Source organism: Orbicella franksi, chromosome 4 (assembly GCF_964199315.1).
Source record: "Orbicella franksi chromosome 4, jaOrbFran1.1, whole genome shotgun sequence".
Lineage (NCBI taxonomy): Eukaryota > Metazoa > Cnidaria > Anthozoa > Scleractinia > Merulinidae > Orbicella > Orbicella franksi.
In genome coordinates, this window is record NC_138148.1 from 6454590 (window position 1) to 6481825 (window position 27236).

Consider the following 27236-nt stretch of genomic DNA (forward strand, 5'->3'; position numbering starts at 1 on the left):
GTATGCGTGTAACATCCCGCGGGCTGCTGCGATCTTTGCCTTTGTTATTTGTGGAAATAAAGTGTTGATGCTACTGTTCACCGATTGCAGTTTTTAAGTTCGTTTCAGAAGGGCGGAACTAGTGTAGCAAGCGTTCGATCTGAAAGTTGTAGCGAGAGAAAAAAATCGACGAAGTCAGGGGTAAAGGAGCGATCGAATCCGCATCTCCGTCGATTAGTTGATCACGTCCCAAATTTTCGCACAGCCAGCATGCGAGAAATCGTACGAAACGCTTGCTAAGCGAGCTATTCAAAGCCTTGTTTGTAGTCTCGTCAGACTTGTCACGAGTGAGGCGACTCTAGAGATGTGTGTGACGTGACGCGTCACAAAAGCAGCTTATTAACAGCGCTCTTGGACTATTATTTTTAGTCCAATTCTTGCTTTTATTGCTGTATTTTCCAGGCTTTGCTCGAAAACGTGAGCTCTGATGAATTTTCGGACGACGAAGAAAGCCAGAGAACGAAAAAGAAATCCAAAAAAGGACAAGTGGAAGAGTAAAACATATTTCATCTCGTTTGTTTGTTTGTTTGTTTTGCGATTCTGTGATTCAAATCGTTTATTTCTGTAACATGTTTTTGTTTCTCTTCTTGGTTTTCTTCAGAAGTGATGTGTCATCGATGTTTGCATCGGCTGAATAAGTACAATATTTTTATTACATTATACTTTTTACCTTATGTATGCTGGCTTCCCCATTGCGTGTCGTGACAATCAAATTTCCTAAGTTTTATGCAGCCATGACTAAACAAAAAATACCGTTTCTTACTTTCAAATACCCTAATCCACATGCGAAAGAAAAGTTTGTGTTTCGGGAACAAATGCTGCTTTCAATTAAAAGAATTCTTGCTTCGGTAACAATCGTTTCTCGTAGTGAAGTAACACTACGACTTGGTCTCAGTGACCAATGTGCCGACGTCCTGGTAACGCATCTTCCTACCTTTCCGCGCTGCATTCACAGCGTGTCTTGCTCTGATTGAAAAGCAAAATGTAGGAGCAAATACAAAAAACCATTGATGGATGAACACCTAGACAAACAAAAACTTGATAGATTTAGTTGTCTTTTTAATTGCTTTCTTTTAATCTTGCTTGTTTTGAAATTACCAGTTCGCTCATCTGCTGGAAAATTCCAAGGCGTCACGTGGTGAAAGCTATGACGTCAAGAGAGAGGGCGCCAGCGACAAGCAACTAAAATGGGAAGAGAAAAAGGCGGGAAGAAGCTGGAATAAACAGAGAGGAGACTGGGGTCGGGGGAGAGGTGGAAAGAAAGCACCTGGTATGAAAACCAAGTTTAACCCGAGAAACAAATCCAAATCGCAAGGGAGAGGTGTAAAAAGACAAAGATAGGCGATGTTAAAATGACACTTGAAGGATAATTTATTAAATATCAGAAATGAGTCATTTCACGGTGGAAACCGACAGTTATAAATGGAATATTTCAACCTAAGAATGATGTTTGATAGAGTATCTATGTTGAACTCTCAAGGGAAATGAAAAATTGTTTCAGATAGCAGTGAGTTCGAGATTGGAGGTAAACCTACTTTCACAATAACTGAGTGAAAGGAGATTTAACCAAATGCAAGGAAAATGATTTTTTTTTTTTGCTCGCTGTAAATAAATAAAATATCACAGCATCATTGCCTGATGTTTGATGTTATTTAATAACCTTGTTGGCGTCAGAAACACAATGTGAAAAACGGCCTTGCAAATACAACTAGCAAATGGCAAAGATTTAACTCCAACTAATTGGAACATCAGCAAATAACCAAAACTGGTTAATTTCTTCTGTGAAATCAAGTGTTAGACTGCTGTTTGGCCAAACGTTTGAAGGTCTTGTGGTACTTCTTGATTCTCGGTGTATCAGATCAGCTCCTCTGGCACATCCGGTATCTGTCGGACACAAAAATTATCCCAGTCTTTTGCATGACTGTGCATTTTACACTCGTACTGTATATGAGCTCGTACTGGCCGGCTTGTAGCCGATTACCGCTCGTAAAAAAGTTCAGGAATCTCGGTAGAAAACTCGGAATAAACCTCGATAGAACACTTGGTTGAAAATTCATAGAAAACTCGCAAGAAAACTTATAGAAATGCTGAAGGAACAGCCGCCAGAAGCTCGTCTTGCGCATTCTCTTTCTTTATACTCCACTCGTGTTTCTATTTAGACAATAGAGTGTTTCTATCTAGGAACTATCGGCTGATAGTTGGCCCGCGGAAATTTGATGTTCTTAAAACAAATATTTGCCCGAGAAGCGAAGCTTCGAGGGCAAATATGTTAGTTTTAAGAACATCAAATTTCCAAGTGGCAACTATCAGACTGATAGTTCCGAGACATAAGCACTCTATTGTCTTTATTGTTCACCCCTAAATTTTCTTCCGTGCGCGAGTTCAAAAATCGTATTGAATTATTTTCAACTTTTTCAGATGAAAGCCGTGAAAGCCAAACCTAAAATGTGAAAAAGAAAACAAACAAAAACCCTCTTATTATAAATTTAATTTTTTATTTTCTATAAGCCCGCTTGTTGACAGAAATATTTTCACGGGCGAGTACTATCCATCCGGGTATTTTCCTCGGACGGGCACTATGGCCTGATAGTGTCTCTCCACGGATGAACACTATCGCGTCACGTGATCAGTTTAAACCAATAAGAATCGGAGAAAATTTAGTGGTGAACTATAATACTTGATAAAAACATAGAAAATGCTTCCTCTCTATTTTTTTTCCTTAATTAAGTAGAGCAGAGTGTCATTTGTTACCGTGACTGTAATGTCCACAAGATCGTTGGCCAGTTTCTGTCCTCTGTACATCTCCTGCATGTTGTACTCTAGAGAGACGAGCAGCGTGAAGTATTCGTTGATCAGCAATCGTTCTCTGCAAGGGCAGGGCCAGTCAGACGCATTTAGTGGACTCATAGTTAATAGAGTGGAATGGTTTTGAAACCCAGCAAACAAAGATGCCAAGGGACCACAACCGTGCAATCTTTTGTTTTGCACTCATACACCATGCATGAATTACGTAACCAAAACGTTTCTGTTGGTTAATTCCTCAGAAGTAAACAACTATTGAGGTTTTGTCACTGTTTTGTGCGCGATCAAAGCCAAAAAAGATAACAAAAACATACAACAAAGAACTTTGTTGGGTTTCAGAACCATTCCGGCCCTCTATTAACTGTTGTGCACTGTACTATGATTTGAAGCACTTCATATTCAAATAAACACCAACACTCTTTCATTATTGTACCTGGCAGTGAATTTGTTTTCAGGGTAGTAGTCTTCTACTCTTTTGACAATCCTGATTTCTGTATCTTCTTCGTCTTCATCCACTATAGAAAGGAGAATGAACAAACACAAACAAGCAAATGAAACTTGAGTGTACATGTAAAATAATCTTGATAGTTGTTTACAATGATTTTTCCTTTACTTGAACTTTTGTTGTTCGCTTGTACGCGAGGGGATGAAGTTGGGCAAGAATGGACAAGAGATGTTTGGTTAATAGCAGATTTGCACGATAGCGTCATTTGACTACAACTCGTTTTTTCTTTATTACTGAAATTTTGAAGCCCCAGTGGGGTTTTAATAACGATGAACATAAGAAACAGAAAAAGTGAAGTATTACTAGTATTTTGGTAGTTGTAGTCAATTCACACCATCATGCACATCGTATATTGGGCTAAAAAATAATTATATATATACATTTTTTTAAAAATGTGTAAAGCAAAAAACTCTATCAAAGCAGAGCAATGACAGTAGTGGCACATAACTCTCCAATGAGCCCGTTTTTTTATTCTTTATTGCTTCTACAATTATTTAATATATCAAACATGAGAGACCGTGTTTCGTTGGGATATCCAAACATTGAGAGGAGAGTTGAAAATACGACGCGCAGCGGAGTATTTTTGACAAAATTCGGGGTGTTTAGATGACAGATGAACCCCCCCCCCCACCCCCTCCCTTCCCTTAGCTCAAGATCTGGATGCGCCGCTGTTAAGGAATGACTGCTGAAGGGAGCCTGTTACCTCAAGCATTTTTGCTTTTTTTTTTATATAGACTCCTCATCACTTTGATTTTGAAGCCCGTTTGCAAGAATATTTATAACATATTGAATATAAAAGTGATGGAAGGAATTAAGGTTAAGTTGAATATGTCAAGTGTGTAAGAAAGTAGTCTACAAAATGCACTTGAATAAGTTCGTTTTCTGATCTACAGCGATCTGCCGGAGGAATGGAATCAGAAATCTGACAAAAAGGGGAGTTCTGACCGTGTGCATGATGGTCCCAGTGGAATAGCTTTCCTAAAATAGCAGTGTTCGCTAGAAATAAGCAAACAAGAAAACTGATTTACCGTCAAATCCGTCGGAATCTTCTGGAAGTGAGTACACACTTCTAGGATTGTCCAACTGCACCTGATCAAATGTAAAACAAAAGAAAATGTGTTGTGTAAGAAAGACCCTTGTGTTGCTCCGACATGTCCCCTCGTGTGAACTGACTGACCGCATGGTGCATGGTTTTGGTAATGCCCAGCATCCTTTGAGACACTGCATTTTTGAAGTAAAATGGCGGCCATCGAAGTAGAATCGGTTGAGAATGATTCTCCAGCGAAAAATCCTGAAGACAGCGGTCATATTTCTTGGAATAATAGCTGACACGTATGCTGATTGCTCATTTCAAGGATAATCCAATTCTATGGGACAAGCAACTAAAAGACAATGCTAACAGACAGAAAACTAAAAAGGCAATGACGCCTTTGTTAGCACGATTTGAGAAGGCACAACCACCAAGAAACCTAGCGGCGATCAAATCGAGGTGGAACAGCTTAAGGAGTTCGGTATTGAGATACACGAAAAAGCAAAAAGAATCATACTAGTCAAAAGCAGCAGCACGAGCACCGCTACTGTTGGCTGCCATCTTGTTTTTCCGTGTGCACGAGCACAAAGAATTCTGGTCGTTTTCTCCGATTGGCTCAACTTTTGATTCTGTATCAGGGACATGTTGCATAACCGTACACACAAGTTTCATGGCATCCTTGCAACGTTTTGTCCCCACGACGTGTCCCATGAAGGTCAACAAGCTGAACTTTGTGCGACATGTAGCGTGGACAAATATCCCCCAAAATGGTGTTGCAAAAGTAAAAAAAGTATCAGTTTACACGAGTTGACATGCATGTCGCCGCAACATACCCCAGGGACATGTGCCCGCAACACTTTCATGCGTGTGCAAACGCTGTGATGTTGTCCCTGCTACATATCCCCGCTAAACGTCCCTACTACATGTCGCCTCAGTGTGCACTACACAATTTTTTTTTTTTTGTCGCTGGAACATGTCCCTACAATATGACCTCTCGCGTTTGGCCACCTTGAATGTTTTCTAGTCAGTGTGCAAGGGCGCTTTTCATTCGACCAAAAACTTCCGGTGTGAATTTCCGGAAATTTCCATGGGCGAATGGCACAGACTTTTCCAATGTGGAAAACGACAAGCCGCACAGTTTTGTTCGCTTGGAATTTTTCAATGACTTCGAGGTTTAAATCGCAAGTATAGAAGCAAACAAAACACTGATATGTCGACATCGTTACTTCTTATATACCAACAACAGCAGGGACCTTATACAAACCACAACAGCAGCGAAAACGTCGCAAAACAAAGGGTTAAGATTTTCTATCACCATTCTTACTAGCTTTTAGGGTTGCGCCTCGCATGGGTAACTTTATTTTCCCGTTCGCGCAATTCCTATTGGTCCTTTTCTTCTTTTAATTATATTGTAATTTTGTGACCAATAAAGTTGATAGATTAGATTAGATTAGATTAGGTTTAACGATTTGTACAATGGTTCTGCATGCGTTGTAAATCTTTGTACATTTCCTAGCCAACCTATGCAGAACAAACAAGTACACCACGGGGGCATTATTTTTGTAAAACACTTTCTTCACGAATTTAGCTGTAGCTAGTATTTATCGACATATAAGTGGAAAGATTCTAAAGTATTTCTATTTTCTTATACGCGATGTCGTCATCCTTGCGTGAAATGTCCAACTCGCTCTGATCGCGGTCAAAAGAACTAGCACTGAATAGAAAATTGCGAATTTGCATAATTTCCGACAAAGCGGACAACCTCCTGTGGTATGCCCAAATTTTGGAACATATTTTCCTGGAAATTTCCGTTCCATTTGATTTTCATCCCGGAAAATCCGGAATTTTCGGTTGAATGGTTCGCTTTTCAGAAATTCAACAATATCCGGGGCACTTTCCATTCGACCAAAAATTCCGGTATGAATTTTTGGAAATTTTCAAGGGCGAATGGAACAGACTTCTCCGGTGGCTGCACCAGAGTGGAAAGCGCCCTCATACTTTCGTTCGCTTCAAATTTTTCAAAGACTTCGAGGTTTAAATAGCAAATATAGAAGCATACAGAGCACTGATACGTCGACACAGTGACGTTTCATAGCCCGTGACCGCAGGGACCTTATACAAATCACAACGCAGCGAAAACGTCGCAAAACAAAGGGTTTAACGAGTCGTACAAGGGCTCTGCACGAATTATAAGTTTTTGTACATTTCTTAGCTAACCGATCCAAAACAAACAAGTACATACGGGGGCTTTATTTTTGCTGGAATTAAATGCTTTCTTGACGAATCTAAGTTAGTATTTATCGACCGACAAGTGGCAAGTAAAATATTGATCCATTTTTGAATACACGTCACCGTCATCTTTGTCTGGGATGATCGTGGTGATCGCGGCCAAAAGAACTAGCGCTGAACAGAAAATTGCGAATTTACATAAGTTCCGAAAAAGAGGACAAGCTCTTGAGATATACCCAAATTTTCGACAACTTTTTCCTGGAAATTTCCGTTCCTTTTGATTTTCACCCCGGAATTTCCTGAATTTTCGGTTGAATGGTTCGCTTTTCGGAAATTCAACAATTTCCGGATTTTCTGGGACTTTTCCCTGGAAATTTCCGTACCATTTGTCCCTGTTTCGAAAATTTCGGAATTTTTGGTCGAATGGAAAGTGCCCCAGTTATTGTTATATTGAAGAGAATACAGAATTCTTAAGAGACGAGATGTGCACTTGTTATAATAGATTGGAGAAAATGAATACATTTTTTTAGAATGTTGTCCAGGCAGTAAATAAAATTTCAGTTGTTTAGAGACGTTGAAGGCATTGAGATCTTTAAAGGTGAGTGGGGTATTGTCCCAGAGAATAGTCGCTGTGTAAATGGACAATGCCAAGATCTAACACGAGTGAGTAGATTAATTCAAATTGAGGGAATCGCAAGTAAAGAGGTATTTTTGAAGGCTTCAGGCGATTATTATCCTATCTAACCTCTTCAAAGACGCTCTTAAACTGCAGTCCGCTGTTTTTCTTGTGAGGCTTAACTTCAACTGCTGTAATCGTTCGCTGAAAGTTGTCCACCAGAACAGCCACGAATAAACTGACCAAAAAAAAAAACAAAAAAACATGGACATGTATAATCTGCAGGCAGGTACTTTCCTTTTAGCAACGTTCATGTTAAATGAATAATATAACGATATGTTTAAGTCTCTTGATGATGCCCACATTCAAATCTATACACAACAGTTCCAATAGTTACACAGGATAGAGGGATACATGCACTTTTCAAGAAAGGAAAGAGGGCGGATAAAGAATGAGGGAGTTAAGACTAAATCCGATAGGAAATCGAACAATTTCAGTTACGTTTTTAGTGGACAAAATCCTGGTACCAGAATAATTTTTTAGGTATTTTACAATCCTTTCCACATTTTCTTAAAGCTAAAGATATAAATAATTGCCTGAAATAACACCGAAAACAATTTCGTATGGGAAATTATTCGTATATTCTGGAGAATATAAATTTCAAAGTTCAGAGAAATTGTGCAAACACAGGTAAAATTGCATCGTCAGTGTCATTTCACCAGTACTTTCAAGCGTTTCATACGAAGTTCAAAATTTTTTTTCGCCATTTGGTGTTGTCACAAATGATTTTTTTGAGAAGATATTTAAAACAGTCGCACAGACGTTTGCAATACGATGTAAATAATCTCGCAACAAAGTTTTTGTCCGAACTTCTGGTGAATTTCTTCTTAATCCCCCATTTAGGCTTCAGTTCCAAGGTAATCCCTCTTAAGTTATATTTAGATCAGGAAACCCAGGAATCAGCCATTTCTGTGATGCGAATTTTTGCTCACGTGGTAGGGTTTTGCATATTATGCTGGAAGTGTTTTGAGCATCATAGTGAGGCAAAGAAATCAAGCATTATGCGGAAATAATGATGACAAAAACTGGCTGACGGTTGAGGGAATTGGCGCGCCAAGCGAAATCTGGGCACTTATAGTCCCTTGACTACGCAATAGATACAGCGCGTGCCAAAAGGTTGTGCTGAGTCAACATTCTTCTGTTGCACTAGAATGAGGTTTTTTCCTAACTAGAAAACTCATTTCACAATAACCAACCTAGAGCAATAGAAGATCACATTGCGGCGTCGCTCATAGTCAGCTTCCGCCATTTTCGATGCCATCGAAATTATTGACATTGCATAGTGAAGCGAAATCTTATTGCTTTACTGTAACTTGTGCTCCTGAAAGTATGTTTAATTATCTTTCGTAGTTTCACAGTGATTTCCTTCGTTTTGACAGGCTCCGAATAAAATATAATAGCCAAGCTCTCGCATGTGGCCAAGGACAAAGGTGTGGCTGACATTGGGTATTTTATGTATGCGTAATGGAGCATAATAGTGATACCTTAAGTGAGGTTTTTTGAGCATCAAGCTTTAGCATAATCACTGAGTGAAACATTTGTCCATAATGTGTAAAACCTTATGACGTGGACAATCTAAGCGGCTTGACACCAGCGCTTTTTTACCCTCCATGAAACGATCTTCGCAATGCGCGTAGTAACGTTATCTGCGGGAAACTAAATAAAATATCTTAAAATAATTTCAAAGTGGCTCTATGGGAGATTAATATATAATTAACTCTTCCGCTCATCCTCTCTTGTTAATAATGATTACGAATGATGCCGCCATCAATTTTCCAACTATCCCGCATCCCACCCGCCAAAATGAGCAAATCCCGCTCCCGTGGAAGAATTTTCATCACGCATCCCTCTTTTAAAATTTCGTCATCCCGAATCCCACCAAATCTATGTTGGACCCTCATATAGGACTTTGCGGAAGAATTTTAGATCGTGCGTTTCCATTAGTTTCCGAGTTTATTTGTAACAGTATTTGGCTTTCACGTTTAAGTTATGGCTATCATGATGGCTTCCTTAACCAAGGCAAAATTAGTTTCTAGTAATCAAGATATCTTTTAACTTCTTACTTCATGAAGATAAAGTTTTCCAACACAATATAGACGATGAGATACAAGATAATGTAACTGTAGCCTAAAAATTGTAAAGAAGAAGAAAACAAAAATCCATTACAGTTTAGACTTAAACCTCGCAACTAACATAGTTATCGTAATGAAAGTATATATATATATATATATATATATATATATATATATATATATATACAAATAATATCTGCACTCAGAGCGCAATTAAAACTGTTATAAAATTGGGATATAGTTTTTTCGGTTGTAGTTATCATGGTTGTAGGTGAACTTTTATAGGGCTAACTTTGCAGGTGACAGCTTTCCAAAAAATGTTATGGCAGTTAACTCCAAGTAGCCATCAAATGAATTTGATCGATGATTTTAATTTTCGATTAATAAACTTTGTTATGTCTCCCAATTCAAATACGTTTTCCGATTGGAGGAGAACGTGTCACGTGCCGTTGGTCAAAACTCACTTACCCTAGGGAAACAACAACTAGGACTTTCGACTCGCACGTGATCAGGTCGTGCTCCTTGAAACTGCGGCAAATTTGTTTGCCAGTTGGCGCCAAGCAAACTATTTTTCGCAGTTTTATTTTCTACTTTTGAAATGGGAGTTATAACAAATTAAAACACTCAATGACTGGTTGCGCGGGTAACATTGAGGATCTCGGGGAAACAAAACTCACTGTTTCCCTTAATTAAGATCAGATATCCAAACACCTTCACGGTCGTGATTTCCTTTGCCTAAACTTGATAAAATATTTCAACTAAAACAACAACAACAATCATTATTAATGAGTTTGAGAAGTTCGTTTCCAGAACGCTTTGAAAAGTTTGAAACGTTTAAATTGGCACTGGCTTCGAAATTCAGTCTGCACGATAAAGTATAGCAGGGTTCCAACCTGGACTTTTAGCCACAACATCACTGTACATGTAGAACCAGTCATCCAATGTGATAAGCTGGAAGAGAGTGAAGAATGCCTTTCCCAAGGTACCAAACCTGGTAGGAGCTACTTCATAAAACAACCCGCGACCTATCACAGCAAACATATCTGCAGAACGTACAGTTAAGGAATGTCTAACTTCGTTGCAATGTAGTACAGAATTAGCGTACTGTCGCAAAACGAAACGGTTCAGTAAAGCACTCTTGCTTTTTAATTTATAACATCTCTAAACATCAAAAGATACAAAGGAACAGTCCCTGTAACATGACAATTGTGCTCAGCGCTCTGAAGGATTTTAGGATCGTTGTCATGATGACTTGAAGGTTCTTTAGAAACCTAAGAAAAATTAAAAACAATCAGTGCTTCAATTGCCTACACTTCAATTGCTTACGCGTCCTTTTACAACCAACATAAACTATACCTTTTAAACAATCAATCCTACTCTTCTGTATAGCCTGCTTATATTCTGCATATAGCTTATCTACGTTCTGCCATCCTTTTTTTTTCCTTTAGTACTTTTTTTGATATTAATTTAATTGATATGTCGTGTCAATTGTTTGTACGTGTCAGTGACCAACACGAAAGCCTATGCTACATTGATCACTGAGTTCATTTCATTTTGGCTATTTACTGTTATATTTCTTTTCTCTTTTTAATTAATGTAATTTCTGTAAATACTGTTTAAGTTATAATTTTTGTAAATAGTGCAAAACAATAAAAATCTGAATATGAATTGAATTTTTGCAATCATCTTCCGAAGTAATGTACTATGCGTTTTCTTTGTTTTTTCGATTGAGCGGGTGCAATGGAATTTCAACTGATTCACGTGAGTAAGGCGTAAGGGGAGTCAACAGGACTGATAAAAAGCGGCGACGGTACAGACCAGAAATGTTTCTAACAAGACTATAGATGAAACCATATAGAACCATAGTAATGTGATGCCCAAGAAAACTCATGGTTTAGCTAAGGCTTATTCATATAGATTTAGATTTGGTTTTAGACAAGCTCGTGTATGTAATCTTCCAAAGCGTTCCCTCTCTACTACCGAGCTTGAAGTACTAACCACTGGGAAGCAGTGATTTAGCTCCGGGACAAAGGCACCCATCCCTCCCTCACCTGATTAGAGCACTACCCACCCCTCCCTTACCTTATAGTCCTCAATACCCGCAATGCTCTTAGCGCCCTGATAGCTCTGAACATGCGCAGTAACCTGAAGATGGCAGCCACATCAAAGGAGCCAACATTCTGCACGATCAGCGGTAGCAAAAAGTCCACCATGGTGAAAAGAACGATGAACAAGTCTGGGAATGAGCGATAATAAGGAGCTTTAGCAAACCGCAACGGCAACGAGAACGCCACCAGACAAAAGGTTAAATGAGTAGGTCAATGGCTGTGCAAGTGCCTTTTGAATCCTAGTAAATTTCTTAGCTGCCTTCTGCAAAACAACGACATAAAATGACCAAGAACTGAACGTGAACCGCAATGGCTAATTTTTCGCATCTTACTTTGGAATTTAATGCTGTGATTGCATATTTAACCTGAGAAAGTTTTTAGACTGATAGGCACCCTGAACAGGTTTACACAGTTATAAGGTAAAATATATATCCATTTTTACAAGGCGTCGCAATTGCTAAAGTTTCCTAATGATTTAATACGGGACAAGGACACAAAAATAATTTTCAATTGCACAGAAGCTAAGCAAAAAATAAATTTTGCTCCATAACAAGATAATTCTGATATAATATATGCCCGGGGTACCCTTCCTTGAATCGAATTAACAGATCGTTGATTCATCATTGCTTTGTCTTGCAATCATTTTTCTTTTAACTAAAATAAAAAGAAGCATATAAGCTTCATAAATGTTTTGTGTATCACATATCGAAACATTTTGGTATATAATATGTCAAAGGCTTTTTTCTAGTGGTAAAAAACAATTTGCAGGTACCTACAGGTGTATGAAGAGGGCATAGGCCCTCTGAGGGGTGAGGGCATAGGCATTGGCACGTTCATAGGCCCATGCTCAGCCGTACAGCATAAAACCCTTGGCCAATACTCTGAAACCCAGTCCTTTAGCCCAGAGTTACTCGTTGTAAGACACCTAACCTCCTTCCGCTGCACACATAAGCAAACGAAATGTTTTTTTTTAAAGAGAAGACTATGACAGGACCTCCAATAACCGGAGTAGTTTAATAGAACAACTTCCTCACCCATGATGTTCCATCCCGTCTTGAAGAAGAACGAGCGAAGAGCATAAAGTTTCAGAACTATTTCCACGAAGTAGATGGCAAGAAAGACGCTGTCAAGAGCTGATAGGTACCATCCTGCAATGCAGAAACTAACGTCATTTTTCACGAACCTGCCGAAACGAACAAGCCTTCCTCCCCAGTGTCCCGGCCCGGCCCCATCTCCGTTTCCCTCCTAGATATGAAAATACGTGAAAATACATAACCTGGCGCACGTCCTGGTTTTTCTTTTCGGGTCTGATCCGCGAGAATAAAACCTCTTAGAACGAGTAATTCATACTGAAATAAAAGTTCAAGGCTTCTGTCCAGTGTAACCGTAAAATTATCTCAGCACATGCCGCTCAAGAGACCGTATTTTGTCACGCGAAAAATAAGCTTAAAGCATGAAGATTGAATCCAATCTAGTAAATTTTTTTTTAGCAAGATTTAACTTCCTAGCGACTTTTAACACTATACAATACTCTCTTAAGAAACTCCAGCAACCTAATAAAAGAGTTTTGCCAATTGAGAGGAACTATAGAAAACTCCTTACAACAATCTCTTAAAGCAATATGGCGGACAGTGGTGGTGAAGTTGAAAAATTCCCTTTTACAGCTCCTTAGTCTTACACGTAACTACAGCTTTTCCTCATGCAAGTACGGCAAAAAAAGACAAAAAAAAAAAAAACATATTGAAATAAACGAGGGCGCAATTACCTGCTTTGACGGAAAATCCTTCATCAGTTTGAATCACCAAAATCACCGTGTTCAGAAGAATCACAAACAAAATGCTCACACTGAAAATTTTGGACTCTGTCAGCTCATAGATGAACATTCGAAACTCGCCAGCGTTCTCTAGGGTCTTTGGAATATGCTGATGATGAGTTTTTTTCATTATCGGTCTTTTTTTCTGTAGAACTTACAGCGAGTAAAAAGCAGCATCAGAGTCGGGCTGAGTTACGTGAGCGGCCATTTTGAAAATGATAGGCTCGAAAGGAATTAGGGGAATGTGTAATTTTGACCGAAAAGAGCTTTCCTTTAAAAATTAAATGTAGTACTATATTTTCTGTAATGTGCGAAAACAATATTAAAAAACGATTAATAATAATAATGAGTTTTATTTTTCCAATAGCTGGCATCCGGCTCATTTTATTTGACAAAAACAATTACCAGTATGTTATATGTACATCTCAGATGAAAGGAGTGGCCGGGTAGCTCAGCCCTCCAACTCCACTAGTTACCTAAATTTTTCCCAAATTAATTCCTTAAAATGAGTGTGGACTGGGCTTTTGCCTTATACTTCGTTCTGGTCTGCGATTTGCAGAAGTGACTGAAAATCATTTTACTAAGTGATGTAATGATACCTGACTGGATACTGAGTTCCTATAATACTATGGTCATCAATGGGTCATGGAAATTTTACTGTATTAAGGGTGGCTGTATTAACAGGGTAGGGTAAAATTTCATGACTGGCCTATTTTAAGTGTCATCTTGGCAGACTTCTCCTGGAGTTCTATAAACAACTGTTCTTTAATAAGCATTCGAAATGCAGATATAAAAACAACTTCAATCAGTACATACCAGTGGCAGATCCAGACCTTGAGCTAAGGGGGAGTTGGGAAGGTTGTTTTGCTTGCCTTGCTGGCTTTTCTTCCCTCTGTGACTTCTTCTTTGTTTTACCCAAAATAAGGAGGGGGGGGGGGGGGGGGGTCCTGGGCTGTTCGGGTTGGGACAGAAAGGACTGGCCGCATATAACGTGGTGACTGTATTAACAAGGTAACTGTAAGGCTGGGTTCCACTGTAAAACTTTTCAAAATATTTGATACTGAAAATCGTCTATCTTTTTCTGCAATACCTTGGGTGTGGATTTTTTCTAGCAAGCACTAAGAATATGTCCGTCGACAAAACTTGGCACCAACATAGCCTTCTGAAATTATGTTCATAAATTTTTAATTTTTGAGCTGGAGTTTTTCTCAAGCCTTCCTCAAGTGTCAAATTACAAAAAATGGTGGCTTCAATTCCATATTAACTTTAAAAGGTGATCATAAAACAGCACTGTACTTATAGAAGTCCACAAATCAACATATCATGATGATAAGCTCTGCACCACTATCACTATCCATTATGTTGTAGCTGTTGCTCTGTCCATCTTGTCTTTACATTTAAACCACCAGAGCCAGGCTTACAATATTGCTGCAAGTTTTCAACAGTTTTGTCTTTATTGCAGTGCAGCACAATTTGATTTTGTATGTGGTATGAAGGCCACATGCTGATTTCCTGTCCATTGGCTGGTTAGGCTAATTTATTTCTGTTTGGATGAAATCTGTGGCTCCTCCCATGGGCGAGGTCCTCGTTTGTTTTCCCAGTTATCAATGTCAAGATTTTTGGTTAAATCCTGAAATGAATTATCAGAGAAAACCAGACATGAGACAAAACTCGGCAACCTGACAGTTGCAACATTCTCTATTACAATCAAACCTTTTAAATAAATACATAAACAAATGAATAAATAAATAAATAAATAGATAGATAGATAGATATATAAATAAATGAATAAATAAATAAACAAATATATAAATCAGACAATCAAGAAATTGAAAAAAGAATATTATTAAGAACAAATATTGTTATTCTTTTTTATACTGAGCTTCCCATTACAGGCACCCACATCTTGGATCAATACTTTTTTAGAGTTACCACTGTGTGCACAGTAAGGATGCGCAGAAACAGTTAGTGTGAACGTCATCTACATTTAATAGCAACCCTTGCTGGATAAGTAAAATGTACAAAAAAAAAAAAAAAGAAAAAAAAAAGAAAAAAAAAAAAGATCAGAAAACTCTTTGCATGAATGAAGTGAATCCTAATAGTTGTATCACTTGACTACCTCGTATGCCTCCTCCAGTGAGACTTCTTTTGCCTTGTGAGGTAATGCCTTAAGTGCTTCTTCTTTGTTCAACTGAAAGAAATGATAAATCACAAACTTAGTTTATTATAACAGAGAGAAAGAAAATTGCAAAGGCCAAGAAAGGGACCAGCTTAGCAGTGTGCAAAGAGAGCACTGTCAGATAGCTCAAAGTTAAGAGATCTTTCTGGTGAGCTTGTTTATTTTACAGTTACTGGTAACTATCCACCTCACCTGACTTTATAATTTGATCAGAATCATATATTTTATTGAGCCAAGCTCAAGGTCCATATCAGAGATATGTTGGTTGATCTTGGCAGTTAATATATAAAAAAAATTGGACAACTCAGGTCCAACCAATAAGAATATTTCTTTTCATTGTCTATCAGGTTACCACACTTATTAAAATTAATAAATAACTCAATCATGTCCTTGATGAGACCTACCATGAAAGTCTTCTCATCTCGACGCTTGATCTTAATTTCAGTGAATTCTTTCAATGCAAACGAACCACCAACGATTAATGTCTAAAAAGAATGCAGACAACACAATGACAGTTAATTATGCAGAAAGGTCAATAAATTGATCTCATGAAAAATATTATAAAATAATAGCGTAAAATAAAAAGGTAAATCAATCAATCAATCAATCAATCAATCAACAAAGCAAGAAAGAAAATCTCCATGGCAAAGTTCAAGGAAGCTGCTTGAGACTGAAGAGTTAACAACAGAAGCTACTTTCGGTGGTCCATGAACCGAAACAAAACAAAAAACAAGCAAAAACATAACATTGTGCAGAATTAGTCGTATTTCACGGATTTCGCCCCCCCTCCCCGCCCCCCCCCCCCCCACCCCCCGCTTAGATTTTTTCGCAATACCTTCCCTGAACACTGCACTGCACTGAAAACGTTACACCTGTATAGTTTCCGCTGCAGAACAAAACATAAAACATAACAAAACATCGCGTGCAATGTTGTGCGAACATTGTGGAAATTCACGAAAGCTGCTATTATGCGATCTCCAGTTCGAAGTCAACAAATCTTCATTTTACTGAACCTTAGTGGGAAAGTATTCTGGATTTTAGCCAGCTAAAACCACTTTAGTACCAAAATATTATTATGAACAAATCACCAGCTTACGATCATGGGCACGCCAAATTTTAGAAACTGTGACGCCATCTTTGGAGGCTTAGCAGCCAGTCTCTGTAGCTGGGTGACCGCCCCTCATAATCAAAATGGCGGCCGTTCTGCGCAGATATGTGTGCTTAGCGAAAACTCTATTTATGGGGAAAAATGGTTATTTGGGGAATGTTGCACGTTTGAAAAAAGGTAAGAATTAACGAAAGAAATGATTCTGTAATAAATCTAGGGCGTGATTGAAACACGATATAGCGATGTGCCATTATGCCACTACGGATGAGAGGACTACAATTAGTGTGGGATGGGTGTCTGTAAGTGGTAACCCTGACATACATACATACATACATACATATATCGCCTTTATTTCACTTCGGATTTACAATAGTAGCTGTATAGCTAATTTCTCCGAGAAGTTGACCCTTAAAATTATTGAGAGCTATTAACTGCTGTGGAGACACGATATCTAGGCTAACCTGAGCACTACATGTATGTAGGCTACTGGAACGCTATTAATATGTAACTAACCGTAGTGCCATTTATAACAATGCTTTATAGACTTTGGGCTTAAAAAATGCTAAAATAAAGAGATCATGCATACTCTTCAGTGACTGTCGACTGACATGTCGATCAAGTGTCGAATGAGTGTCAACGGAGTGTTGAGTGAGTATCAATTTAGTTTTGATCAAGGGTTGATTGATTGACACTCGACCACGGATGCCTTTACACATGATCCAAATATAGCTATGAATGTAGATATAAACTTCACTTCGTCACCTCTTTGATGCAATTTGAGCACAAATTTTCAATCTAGACGGGTTTATGGCTCACAGGTTTTTGTGATGTTGTTGATGGGCATCACAGAAGTATCAGAGCTTTTCATGTCCTCAATATCATATGGCCCTAGGTCTGACTCAGCTGTAACCTGGGACTAATGGAAGGACAACACTAATAGAAAAACTCTTGCCCTCCAGGTTGGGGGCTGGGCATGGAGCTATTTATCTCATCCAGTAAAATACTGAGGTGTACCTACCAATTACAGAAACTAGAACACTATAAACATGAGCAAAATGTAGCTGTTTGTAACAGATACTTGGGCAATCCGAGTAGTAAATAAGAAATAATTAATGTGTATTCTTGTGTGTCAAGTTCAACTTGTAATTAAGTGACCACCAGTTTGTCTTTTTTAATTTTCTCTCTTTCTTTTTCAGCATGTCTCTCGTACTTTACTGATTTATTTATTGACCTTATTAATTTATTTTGTCTTTTTATTTAGTTAATTTTTCACGAGTAAAAGAACTTGTGTACATATAAGCATGATTCTAAACAATTATTGGATGAGGTTTTTGTGATATCCAGAATAGTCAAGGTCGAGGTAGGGGTTATCAGCTGAAGCCAAAGGCTGAGGTTGATAACCCTCACCCAGACTTTGATTATTCTGGATATCACAAAAACTGAATCTAATAATTGTGTTATACATTTTATGAACAAAAAATGGAAGTCATTTTTTTGCTACTTCACTGATGGCAAGCAACACAAAGTGCACGAACTTGACATGAATACCCTTAGAAATCAATTGCTCCGCGGTCATACATGACATGATTTCCCATGACCTTGAGTGTCCTCGACATGATTATTGTATAATCTGCAGCTAGATGACATCACAGGCACTGATTTTGAATATTCACTGTACATGTATGCTTTCAGCCAATCAGAAAAGAGATAGTGAGTTCAATGTACAATAATAAATAAACAACTACAGTAAATACATTGCTTACTATCCCAAGGAGTATGAGCTCAAGAATAGCTTTATATTTTTGGTTTCTAACAGACTCATGGATTATGAAAGGATTAATTTCAGCTCAAATTGTTCAAGATCGGAATTATGCTGCTTCAAATAAAGGAAAGGACAAAGGTGAGCAACAGCATTTCTTTAGTACACCATTATATAAACAAAACAGTCAGTGTCCAAAAAAAGTCCTGTCTGATAGCCCTGGGCTTTGTGGGATTTTGCCATAAACATTAGGCTAGTGGTTTCTGTCCTTCACTTGCCCAATGGGCAAGTGGGGAGTTTTTGAGAAAATTCAAATTACAGATTGAAGCATTGTAAGAGATGAAATTTAGGCGGGGGGGGGGGGGGGGGGGGAGGACTAATGAGAATGATGCTTGAGATAGTTCATATCTACCTCGGGATATATATTTATAGTTGCAGCTCAAAACTGATTTCTTTGCACCCTGGCAATGTGTTCTTTTCATGTACCGTGTGTACATTCAACATCCTTCTTCTTCCATCCAGTCATTTTCAATGCTGTTTAATTTAGAGTATGACAAACTGTGGGCTGCTGTTACTGGTGGTAGGGGAGCTGGGAGAGGAAAGAAGAAAGTCATTGTCAAAGGAGTTGATCCTGAACTTCTCAAGTATGGTAAGTCATAGAAGACTGCAGTGCTTCCTGTTCTCAATTCTTTTCCCCATTCAAAGGGAATCTTCTTTATACTTTGATGGATTTAACACAACAAATAATTACTTCCTCACTGAAGAGAACCTAAAGGCTAATTACTTACACGTAGCTCTTTAGGGATACTTGTAGTTTGTGTATAGGTATATTTAATACAATTCATGGAATTAAACAACAGTCTAGGACAATCAATAAATAAGCAACAGATTTGGTTGAACTGAAACTTAAAATTTTGTCTATTTCAAAAAGTTCAAATTTGCACTGTCAAGTTGTGCCTTTTTATTTTAATTTTGAAGCATAGCAGATTGATGTATCTTGTCTTGCTAGTGATTTGATTTTGGCTTGTCTCTACACTTCTGTTATTTCACATAGTCTGTTGATAAACAGTTAGGCACTAGGCGATTGGCCACATTCATATTCACGGTATTGGACTGGCTAATGCAAGGAGTCTTTTCTAATGCAAATGACATTTCTCTCTTTTTAATGATATTCTGCCACATGATCCTCCATTGCAAGCTAGTGTCAGTCCAATACGGAGAATATGAATATGGTCTATTCTTGTTACCCTCTTTGACGCTGATTTAATTGCCCTTTTACAATGTACTTGGCAACTTGCTTAAATAGCAGATTTGAATTAAATGTTTCAAGTTGCATCAAGCAAACATTCAATCAATATTAATTGGCACATTATGTTCCAGCATTGTAGAGTTCTGTCGAGAGAACACGTGGTTGACTGCACATAAAACATGATTATTTTCATATTGGTGACCTTTTTGGTCGTTGTACTATCAAAGAGGGATACACTGCAATTAGAAAACTTTTGTTCAAATCTCAGACAAAGCTGGCCTTAAGTGGCAAGGATTCAATGCCCCTGTGAAGATAGAGAGTCGGGGAAAAAGGGGTGCTGCCGAAGATGAAGAACCTGAAAAACGTGTTAGGCTTAAGAGAACTTTTGAGAGAGGGTGGACTGGAAAGACTTGGCCAGGAAGAAAGGTTGGACATCCTGTTACCGCTGATGGGGGTTAGTGAAGGAATTTTGTACATTCAGGGTTGTTACAAAGTTTTAAAGTACAGAAGCCAGGTGACTTTATGAGATGAATAACCCAGCAGTGCAGCCGGCCAATATTATGAAACAGATTTCTGGGTTTTGCAGTAGAGGTTTGCAGGCAACTGGCTACTTTTTTGACCCTGTTGTTTGCCTAAACCAACCTGTAGTCCAAATTATGAGATTCCTGCTTGAATAGACATCACAAAGCCATTGGAATTGTTTTGATACAGTAAAATTTCAATTTGAAAACAATGTTAAAAGCTTTGTTCAATTAATTTTGTTTTTCCAGAGGAGCTAACAAACTTCATGTCCATTGTAGTTGAGGTAAGAATTGGACATCTTGCTTTTGATGTGCTGTAACTTGCATTGTTATTATGAAGAGAAACATATTTTTTTTCAGTGGAACATGTATGTATGGTAATCCTAGGATGTACTGTACAGGGGGATAAAATCTGCCAGTGGGAGACCCAGAAGGGTGCTTAGATTAGAAGGGAAAGGAGAGGCAAAGTAAAAATGGTGTTTTTCTAAATGCTATTAACCAATCAGAAGGCTTGTCTTCAGACGTGTTTTCCTTTACTAACTTAATATTGCCAAATTCATGGCCAAATTTTGTTACGGTAAATATACCCAATCATACCTTTTTGCTATAGTCAGGAACATTCACCTGTAGATATATGATAATTTACATGAAAAAAGGGTTTAGGTAATTTCCAAAGGAACTATAGAAAACATTTTTTTTTAATTTGTTAACTGAAATGCACCATAGAACATTGTACAGCTACACGTTCTGTGAGAATTGGTATGATTACCTAGTCTCTACTATCACCCATGTTTTCAACTATTTTTAAATACCCATTCATTTCAGTATCAGTAACAAAAATTACAATCATGTTGCTTACATGTACTTTCCTATTTTTGTAATGACAGTACCCTCCCTTCTCCTAATGTTAGGATGTTTAAAAGAAAGTTTAGATGACAAGTCATTACAATTAAGCATTCCTTATGCCATAGGTTTTCAGATACACGTAATTATTTTTTCCTCATTTCACTCAAAATTTTCCTTATAAGAAGTTACCTGATCATCCGCTGTCTTCTCATCACCCTCCTCTCCTTAAGAACTGAAATAAAGTCCAAAACAATTCAACCCCAGCCATTACAGCACTTTTCAATTGAGTGTTGAAAGAAATCAGGAAAGTACTTTGGATTTTGGTTTTGGTTTTGGTTTTGGTTTTACTATGATTTGAAATTGGCTGTCTGTGAGTAGTCTGACTGGTAAGTAATTGCAGTCAAAGCTACCCTCAATGGCCACCTTGGGGAGAGAGGAAAGTGGCTTGACTGTAGAGAGGTGGCCGTTAGTGGAGGTTCCACTGTAGTTTGGGTTTGATTTTATGACATTCAATTGAAAACCACACTGTTGTAATTGCACATTAGTTATATGTTGTAGTTTAATTTAAACTGATGTTTTTAATTGCTGCATGTGTGTGTGTGTTTTTTTTTTTTACAGATGAGGCGAGTCAGTAACATGACTGCTGGAGGAAGAAAGAAAACTCAGCGTGCCATGGTTGTCGCCGGCAACTACAATGGGGTTGCAGGTAACAAGTTAGGCTTACCGGAAGTAGTACTTAAGGGTCACGTGACACTCCGTCTCGTGTGCGGCCCCTGTGTTTAAAAGAAGAAAGTTACTTTACTGCTTTTCTGTGTTCAAGAACTCAAACTTTGAAAACTACATGTATAATGGGACACATTCTTTCAGTTGCAAAAGTCTGCATTCTTTGTGTGTTTCGTATTTATTTCATGTAATTCAGGCATCATGATTGCAATTCACCACCAGTTTGCATGTAGAATACTAAAAGTCCATGCCACTTTTGTGTTCTTTCCAGGTTTTGGTGTCGGTAGAGGGCAAACACCGATAAGTGCTATACGAGAGGTATGAATGTCACAAGTCATTTTACTTCTGCTTTTATATTATACAGGCCTGAATGCAAAGATCTTGTGTCTGGTGTTCATGTACACGTAATGTCTGCGGATAATCATTGCCTTTTTCGATGTCAAAGGAAGGTTATTGCCTAGATATTAACTCGAATCTTTTCTTTATTTTGTTTGCGTTAACACTAGGCAAGAAACAGAGCTGTGAGGTATCTTTACTTCATTGAACGCTGTGATAACCACACAAGTAAGTTGTTATCCATCCTCGCAGACCCAGGAGCAGCTAATCGGGATGATGCGATATTTTTTGGGCGAAAGTTTACAGCAAGAGCGGGAAGGCTCTCCTCTCCTCTACTCTCCTGTCTCTCTCATCTTCAGCGAAAAACATTCAGGAGTAAACTACACAATCACTTATCTCTTCAACGTTTCCGATACATGTAAATCTCATTTACGCTTCCACAGATTTCACACAACGAATAGTAATGATTCGCAATCGAATAAGAGGGCGCTCCATGCCTAATGGAGGATAAGTTGTGGCCGGTGAAAAAAATTTGCAAAAGGCATAAAATGAGCTGGAGAGAAGAGATTTGTCAGCATCGCTGAAGGCAGAGGGGATTGGGGGGAAGGAATATTGCTGCAGCCGACGTGTAGAGTAGACTCTCGAGAACAGCGAGATTTGAATGCAACGGGTGTGTATAAGGTTTTGGCAATCTCTCAGGGGACCTAAATAACCAGTTAAGTGTCTGCCGCTAGAACACGTAATCGTCCGATTTGCCAAATAGTCCTGATTGGTTGTTAGTTGTGCGCGAAAATTTAAAACCGTGCGGTAACCAATCGGGAACATACATTGGAGGATTGGAGGGTCACTGTAGATTTTGGTAATCAGAATGAAATATTTCCGCTTTGCAATGGCAATGGAGAACTAACACTGCGTGGCAACTCGCAAAAACAACCTCAATGGTGTGGAGGCACGATGGCCTTATGGTTAGTGTGGTCGACTCCGGATCGAGCGGTCTGGGCTCGAGCCCTGGCCGGGGACATTGTGTTGTGTTCTTGGGCAAGACACTTTGCCCTCACGGTGCCTCTCGTCACCCAGGTGTATAAATGGGTACCGGCGGATTTAATGCTGGGGGGGGGGGGGGGGGGGGCGGTAATCGGCGGTAATCGATGGACTAGTATACCTGTAGAGGGGCAGTAGAAATACTCCTACCCAGTTGCTTCAACCCGAGATAAGCGCCGGTCTGATGCAGACTTTACCTTACCCTTTACCTTTTTTTCAGTTTACCACGATCTAGAAACAGCATACCACAAGACGAAAATCAACTTTTACAGAAAACCTCCAGGTATAAATTTATTTACCCTACTTTTAGAACGTACACATTTTTTTTTTTTTTTGGTATTATAACTGATCTTTTAAGGTATGTTCATGAACAAACCTCTAAATTGTACACATTCACGGCAACAGGACGTCATAATGTAGCGTTATGTTGCTTGGCAACCTGACCACTAAAAACCACTGGGTTATTAATATGTCATTTATCGGAGACGGAATATTTATTATTGTTGTAGTTATTCCAACCACTGGAAACTTGTCTCAGGCTAATTTTCTTTCATATTCATATTCTTTCTCATTCAAGATAACTTTTTTCTTGGTTTTTCCATTTTAACGAATTGTAATCTGGCTGTTTTCTAGTCAGTGAGAGAGTCATTCAACGAGGGTAAGTAAAGCAAGAGAAATTCGTAAGAAACCCTTCTTGTGTTTGATCTTTTCCGTCCGTGTGATAACTAGGTTATGGACTTCGCTGTCATCGAGCTATAAAAGAGATTGCGATGCTTCTTGGGATTAAAGACATGCGCTGTAAGGTTCAGGGACCCACGACTCCTCTTAGCCTCGTTCGAGCGACTTTTCAGGGATTGCTCAGCCAGGTAAAACGCAGTTTTTTTTTCATGGCTCTTTAATCCCTTGTATGAATTATATTATTATGATAATGATTAATTTTATAATCACGAATTGCGCGTTTTCTTGTCCTAGTTACTTAAATATTATTTTACTCTATAATCACAAGGTCACTTGGTATGCGAGAAATCGTTGTGACTCTGAAACTATAACTGCTAGGACAGAGGACATTACGGCGGTGGGCTTCGTTTATTTGGAGACTTTCTACGCTAATGAGTTAAAGAAATCAGCGGCTTAACTGTAAATTTATTAGCAAGGATGGTGTAGTGGTGAGAGCGCGTCGTCTCGCGCTAGTGTCGCGGAAGTGGCCAGGGTCTATTCTTGGACCCGCTGGTGCATATGAAGATTGAGTTTGTTTGTCGTTGGTTCTCGCTCTTGCTGCAAGGTTTGTTTTCTCCGGGTTCTTCTGTTGTCCTCCCTTTAGAAAAGCAACACGTGCACGTCTTTTAAAATATCATTCGATCTGGGAACAGTGGACGAATGTTCACTCCGTGGATTATCATATTCCCATTTTTTTTTTCGAATTTTCATTTATCTCTCTTATTTATACTCGCAGGAAACGCACCAGCAGCTAGCTGATCGCACGGGCCTCAACGTGGTGGAGTTCAGAGCCGAGTGTGGAATGAGACCTGTTATTGTGGCCTCCCCTCGTGAAGGAGCCCAGAACAAGATCTTAAAAAAGAGATCAGACAAAGCGGAGTATGACTTGAATGAAGTCTTCGACCCTTACAGGGGACTACATCGACCCAAGAAAGTACAAGATTTGTTCTAGTCCAAATCGCGTGAATCGACAGCTGTGGCATTTGCTAACTGGTCTTAAAATATTTTCGCCCGTGTTTTATGCGAACTCAGATATTCAAACGTTACACATGGGATGTAAGAAATCAAATGTCCATGAAATAACCATTGTGTAGTGTACGTCCGCAAGAGGTAATTTTTATGGATGATTTGTCTCGCTGCTATAGGTCCCATCCCATTGGGGGAGGGGGGGGGGGGGGACTGCAATATGAAAAGGTCGGAGATGCTCGTCGGAAAATTTGAATTAAGCCCCTAAAGGAGAACATTCTGGACGTGGCTCGAGCTTTATTTGACCCATAAAGGATACCACTGAAAACGGAAAAGGCTCGATTACCGTCCTCTGTTCAGGAAAAGAGCCCGCGCTAGTAGACTAGACTCTAGAGACCGGCGGAAATCGAGCCTTAAAAACGGAAATAAAAGAAATAAGACTATTATTTCTTTGAGTGCACCCTAAAAGATACTTTGACGGCTAAAAATAGTGGTGTTTCGTCATGAACACCCTAAGTGAGACCAGAATTCTTGCTTATACCCCTAAGCGAGACGACGAACATCCCCGACGTTTTCACATGGGAGTCCTTCCCCGGGGGTCCCATGAACACTTGAAGAAATAACACATGAAAAAATAACATAGAAATAGACAAATAGGCCCTTTGCACGATTCGGTCACATGGTACAAAATCACACATGCTTGTGAGCAAGTTCCGCAGTGGGACTTCCAAAACAAAGGCAGGTCCAGGTGGACTGGTACGAGTTGCATTGTTTTGGAAGTCCCTCTGTGCAACTTGCTCACCAGCATGTGTGATTTTGTACCATGTGACCGAATCGTGCAAAGGGCCTATTACAGAACAAAATTGAAAATAAAGTGAACTTGAAATTTTCAACTAATAAAAGTATCTCATTTTAACCAAACTTCTTGTTTACTCGACCGATGAAAATGTCTCCATGCACTGCAGTGCGATCGCTTGCTGGACTCAGAGCGTTAACGATCGAGCACCAGTTATTGATATCTTAAGGACGTTCGCGCGAAAATTTTCCACTCGATAGATTGTTTTAGATTTTTGCTGCAGTCAGATAATGAGTTACTTGTGTCAGAAATGATAAAAATGTTGGGGGTCACCGACTTCGTTTCAGAAACAAAGCGTGTGGAAAACCACCCTGATTTTGAAAAATTGGCACGTGTAATTCAGCATCGTCTACAAAGGTTTATAGTTTAAAATATCGAATGTGGGCCAACGGAGACAAACGATCTTAGTCATATTTTGTAGAAGTGGATCTGTTGCGTAAAAAACTCCAAATGTTGCCAACGTTTTCACAGAACTTGACCCTTCAAGAGGGAATTGAAACCGCCGCACAGAAACGAAGGGCTGAAAAGAACGGAATTCGATGGTGCATTTTGCCAAAAATTCAAACTTCTAATCGATAGATTTTCTGCATTTTTTCGCCAAACGTAGCAAATCGGTGGAGAAAATGATCCATCAAAAGAAAAATAGGGTTCATCGAACGTCCAAGATCGTTAAATCCAGGCTAAACTATGGCAATGGTCGTCTGCCCTTTCATTGTTCATTTTATTCCTTAGTGCGCGCTCGATGCATGACGCAATCTCGTTCCCAGAGCACGAAGACTCTGGGAACGAGATTGTGCGTGAAGGGGCGTGTGAATTTGCCTGCAGTGTTCATGCGCTTGCTCGCGCGCGTCGCTAAGGTGAAAAATTCACTTTCGGTTACGTCATCCTGAGCGCAGAAAATATATGGAAGTCAATAAGTTACAAATTCGCTTACATTTTAGATGTTTTTTCTTTGTATTTCAGAAAACGCAGAGTAAAAAAGGACAAGCAATAACAATACAGAGGAAAAACAGAAAAACAAGAGAAAAAGAAAGTCTAACTCCGTGTGGCTTTCGTGCACTTCGTATGGTAGTGTAAACTGCGCACGTGCTGATAGGGCAACTTTCGATAGATTTTGGGGGCACTTTCGGTTTCTTAAAATTATTTAAGCCAACGTTGGGAACATAGCTATGCATTTCTTTTGTGAAATCATCCTTTTTCCAGTTAATTACGAAATTTTCAAGATTTAGAAATTCTCTCAAAATCTGACCTTTCAGGAAAGAAGTAAAATTAAATCTATGCATAGTGTAATAAAGATTAAAATTGAAATATTAAATCAATGAAAAAAATCCCGACATAGTAATATAATTGAGAGCCTTAACATTTTTCAGATTTAGTCACATGACCATGCGCGTGGCCTGATGACGTCATTACTGGTGTTACTGATCGTGATTATCTTTTACATATTACTTATACTTATAATCACTCAGTTAAAATTGATTAGTTAGTTAAAATCGGTTTTTAATGCAGTGGTGAAAGTAGTCAGGCAATTACTTTGGTTTTGTTTTGTTTTCACTACGGTTTGAGATTAGCTGAGTAGTCTAACTGGTAAGTTACTGGTTTGGTTTTGGCTGTAAGACACACAATTGAAAACCGCTCTAACGAAGAGCTATGTATGTTAA

The 27236-nt window shown here is 38.8% G+C and overlaps 3 protein-coding genes across 4 annotated transcripts; 1 reads left to right on the forward strand and 2 right to left on the reverse strand.

Moving 5' to 3' along the window:
• Positions 1–1893: 1893 nt before the first annotated feature.
• Positions 1894–13462, reverse strand: LOC145485451 (cation channel sperm-associated protein 1-like). The gene is made up of 11 exons (XM_081464118.1): positions 13227–13462; positions 12496–12609; positions 11436–11589; positions 10533–10624; positions 10247–10396; positions 9345–9408; positions 7345–7459; positions 4375–4435; positions 3275–3356; positions 2791–2905; positions 1894–1923 (listed from the first exon to the last, which is right to left on the reverse strand). Exons 1-11 carry the CDS (start codon positions 13402–13404, stop codon positions 1894–1896), a joined length of 1155 nt encoding a protein of 384 aa, XP_081320244.1. The 5' UTR covers positions 13405–13462.
• A 168-nt stretch (positions 13463–13630) lies between these two features.
• LOC145486049 (cytochrome c oxidase assembly protein COX16 homolog, mitochondrial-like) lies at positions 13631–16597 on the reverse strand. The gene is made up of 4 exons (XM_081464748.1): positions 16550–16597; positions 15858–15938; positions 15394–15465; positions 13631–14904 (listed from the first exon to the last, which is right to left on the reverse strand). Exons 1-4 carry the CDS (start codon positions 16586–16588, stop codon positions 14812–14814), a joined length of 285 nt encoding a protein of 94 aa, XP_081320874.1. The 5' UTR covers positions 16589–16597; the 3' UTR covers positions 13631–14811.
• Positions 16598–16643: 46 nt separating this feature from the next.
• LOC145486050 (small ribosomal subunit protein uS5m-like) lies at positions 16644–24925 on the forward strand. 2 transcript variants are annotated; one of them, XM_081464749.1, is made up of 11 exons: positions 16644–16738; positions 18378–18461; positions 18868–18969; positions 19838–20023; positions 20340–20374; positions 21555–21642; positions 21931–21977; positions 22166–22223; positions 23257–23319; positions 23766–23902; positions 24490–24925. In XM_081464749.1, the coding sequence occupies exons 1-11, from the start codon at positions 16645–16647 to the stop codon at positions 24703–24705; spliced, it is 1110 nt and encodes a 369-aa protein (XP_081320875.1). In that variant the 5' UTR covers position 16644; the 3' UTR covers positions 24706–24925. The 2 variants fall into 2 exon arrangements, with proteins under 2 accessions (XP_081320875.1, XP_081320876.1); XM_081464750.1 differs by lacking the exon at positions 23257–23319.
• Positions 24926–27236: the final 2311 nt, after the last annotated feature.

Bases quoted from the DNA above. Each gene is read 5' to 3' on its own strand.
- LOC145485451 (XM_081464118.1), bottom strand. From the start codon at position 13,404: ATGAAAAAAACTCATCATCAGCATATTCCAAAGACCCTAGAGAACGCT. The intron at 10,625-11,435 runs GTAAGGGAGGGG...AATTTTTCTTAG, and splicing joins CGGGTATTGAGGACTATAAG to GTTTCTAAAGAACCTTCAAG. The intron at 9,409-10,246 runs GTTGGAACCCTG...TACAATTTTTAG, and splicing joins TGTTGTGGCTAAAAGTCCAG to GCTACAGTTACATTATCTTG.
- LOC145486049 (XM_081464748.1), bottom strand. From the start codon at position 16,588: ATGGCGTCACAGTTTCTAAAATTTGGCGTGCCCATGATC. The intron at 15,939-16,549 runs GTAAGCTGGTGA...CATTCTTTTTAG, and splicing joins AATTTGGCGTGCCCATGATC to ACATTAATCGTTGGTGGTTC. The intron at 14,905-15,393 runs GTAGTCAAGTGA...AATTCATTTCAG, and splicing joins CACTGGAGGAGGCATACGAG to GATTTAACCAAAAATCTTGA.
- LOC145486050 (XM_081464749.1), top strand. From the start codon at position 16,645: ATGGCGGCCGTTCTGCGCAGATATGTGTGCTTAGCGAAAACTCTATTT. The intron at 21,643-21,930 runs GTAACAAGTTAG...TGTTCTTTCCAG, and splicing joins CAACTACAATGGGGTTGCAG to GTTTTGGTGTCGGTAGAGGG. The intron at 23,320-23,765 runs GTATAAATTTAT...TGTGATAACTAG, and splicing joins CTTTTACAGAAAACCTCCAG to GTTATGGACTTCGCTGTCAT.